At 54.4% G+C, this 2,265-nt stretch overlaps 1 protein-coding gene across 1 annotated transcript in view; it reads left to right on the top strand.

The window, feature by feature from the left end:
• Positions 1 to 287: 287 nt before the first annotated feature.
• Positions 288 to 2,265, top strand: part of MEX3C (mex-3 RNA binding family member C) — a 2,796-nt gene continuing 818 nt past the window's right edge. The window contains exons 1-2 of the mRNA XM_010144046.1: positions 288 to 297; positions 1,735 to 2,239. Coding sequence (XP_010142348.1) covers positions 288 to 297; positions 1,735 to 2,239 — 515 coding nt within the window. The remainder of the gene's footprint in view (positions 298 to 1,734; positions 2,240 to 2,265) is intronic.

Here is a 2,265-nt window from a genome sequence, read left to right as displayed (position 1 = left end):
TCTCACTTCAAGGGGAAAATAAATCAGGGCTTCCAGTCACCTGTTTTTAATGTGGAAGTGTTCGATCACCACAGGGCAAGGGCTGATGGGTGCAGCTGGGAGAGGGAGATTCAGACCAGAGAGAAGAAAGAAAAAAATCTCGGCTGTGCAGAGCTTGTGGGATGCTTTTTTGGGTGGTTCTTGGTATGTGCAGGGTTCCTGCGGCGGTCGCTTGGCTCTGACGGCTCCTTCAGGGAGTTTCCCCTGGTGGCCTGAGACCAGCTTTCATGTCTCTTGTCCGGTTCGCGATGACGGAAGGTGAAAGTGGGAGCGAAGGCTGAGCTGTCCGATGGGCGAGGGCTGCGGGCACTGTGGTTTAACTCTCACTTCAAGGGGAAAATAAATCAGGGCTTCCAGTCACCTGTTTTTAATGTGGAAGTGTTCGATCACTTACAGCTGGGGAGCAGAATGTTCACGGCGCGTTCAAAACGTTTATAACAATCCTCTTAAGGGGAAAAAGGGGCTTGAGGAACGATACCAGTCAGCCGGCACGGGGTGATTGCTGCCCGCAGGGCTCGGCCGCGCTTCGTCCCATTGCTGCTGTGGTGGTGACTAACGGGAGGAGGGTGGGAAACCAGAGCAGCTGAATAAAAGCAAATAAAAAGATCATCTGTTGGAGCGGTTCGGTGGGCTGCTGGCCTTGTGCGTTTTGACTGACAGCGTGGGGTTTTCCGGCACTCCTTGCCGACAGAATCCAGCAGGTTTTGCCTGACTCACTCAGAACTGTTGGGTTTTGTCTGTGGCAACTTCCTTCAGTTCTTTCCAGCCTCTCAGAGGAGGTCTGAGAGTTGACCTTGACGGTCTGTGGAGTCAGGCTGCCTCCAAGCCAACTTTCCGGTGGTTATGAGTCTCGCTCCGTTGCCGCGGAGGAGTCGAGGCGGCGTTCGGCCTCTGCTTTCTAGGTATGTGACTCACACCTTCAAAGAAAAGCTCTGCCCACCTCAGGCTGCAGCTGGAGGAAGAAAAGCGAGAAGCTTTTCGTCTCAATTGTCTTTTCAGCGCTGCCTCCATGATTTTTAGGAATTACAAATCTCTTGGGTGGAACAGAGTGACCAGACTTGGTCGTCTCTCAGGTCTGCATCCCCTTGCCCGGCGCCCTCCCCTGCGCGTTCCAGCGGAGGTTGGGCCCTCCACGAGCCCTTCCCGACGAGCTGTCGAAGATAATGAACTTCCTCTCCAGCTGTCCTGGAAACAAAGGGCTGTTGTGTTCAGCCTGCGGCCTTGCTGGGCGCAGGGAGCCCACGAGAAGCAGCTCTTCCCTCCCTCTCTTCCAATCAACATCTTGCTGGGTGGTTTTTTTTTTTGTTGGGATGAGTTGGTTTTAATCCAGGCTCAGTTCACTTAAGACTGAATCCAGGAGACTGTGGCTGGTGTCTCTGAATTTGGTGCTTCCTGCTTTTCTGCTCCCATGCTGGGTAGAAGGTGCTTCTGTCTGCCCCATCCAATAGCAGTTGAGGAGGTGTCGGGCTGAACCAGCCCAGAAATGTCACTAAAATAGTCTGTGGCTGGAAGGCCCAGAGGCCTCTTTGGAAAATAAGAGGACTTTCATGTGGCTGGTGGAGATAAATCCAGCTGCTGCTGGTTTCACCCTACAGTCTCTTGAAACTCCTCAAACAGCTTAAAATGGGTGGTTTTCTAGTGGCTTTCTAAACTCTTGACGCCTTGTTAAACTCTCCTGTGTTTCCTTTTGAACAGGTTGCAAAATAAAAGCACTAAGGGCCAAGACGAACACGTACATCAAGACCCCCGTGCGTGGAGAAGAGCCCATCTTCGTCGTCACCGGGCGAAAAGAGGACGTAGCCATGGCCAAAAGGGAAATCCTCTCCGCCGCCGAGCACTTCTCCATGATCAGAGCGTCGCGCAACAAGAACGGCCCTGCCCTGGGAGGGTTGCCCTGTACCCCCAACCTGCCCGGGCAGACGACGGTCCAAGTGCGGGTGCCTTACCGAGTCGTCGGGCTGGTGGTGGGACCCAAAGGAGCCACCATCAAACGAATCCAGCAGCAGACCCACACCTACATCGTCACTCCCAGCAGGGACAAAGAGCCCGTCTTCGAAGTGACGGGAATGCCCGAAAACGTCGACCGGGCGCGCGAGGAGATCGAGATGCACATAGCCATGAGGACGGGGAACTACATCGAGCTGAACGAGGAGAACGACTTCCATTACAACGGGACAGACGTGAGCTTCGAGGGAGGCACGCTGGGCTCCGCCTGGCTGGCTTCGA

This window comes from Buceros rhinoceros, unplaced genomic scaffold, assembly GCF_000710305.1.
Source record: "Buceros rhinoceros silvestris isolate BGI_N320 unplaced genomic scaffold, ASM71030v1 scaffold10739, whole genome shotgun sequence".
Classification (NCBI taxonomy): domain Eukaryota; kingdom Metazoa; phylum Chordata; class Aves; order Bucerotiformes; family Bucerotidae; genus Buceros; species Buceros rhinoceros.
The sequence above is the reverse complement of the archived record's forward strand: the minus strand, read 5'-3'. Positions and strand labels throughout refer to the sequence as shown.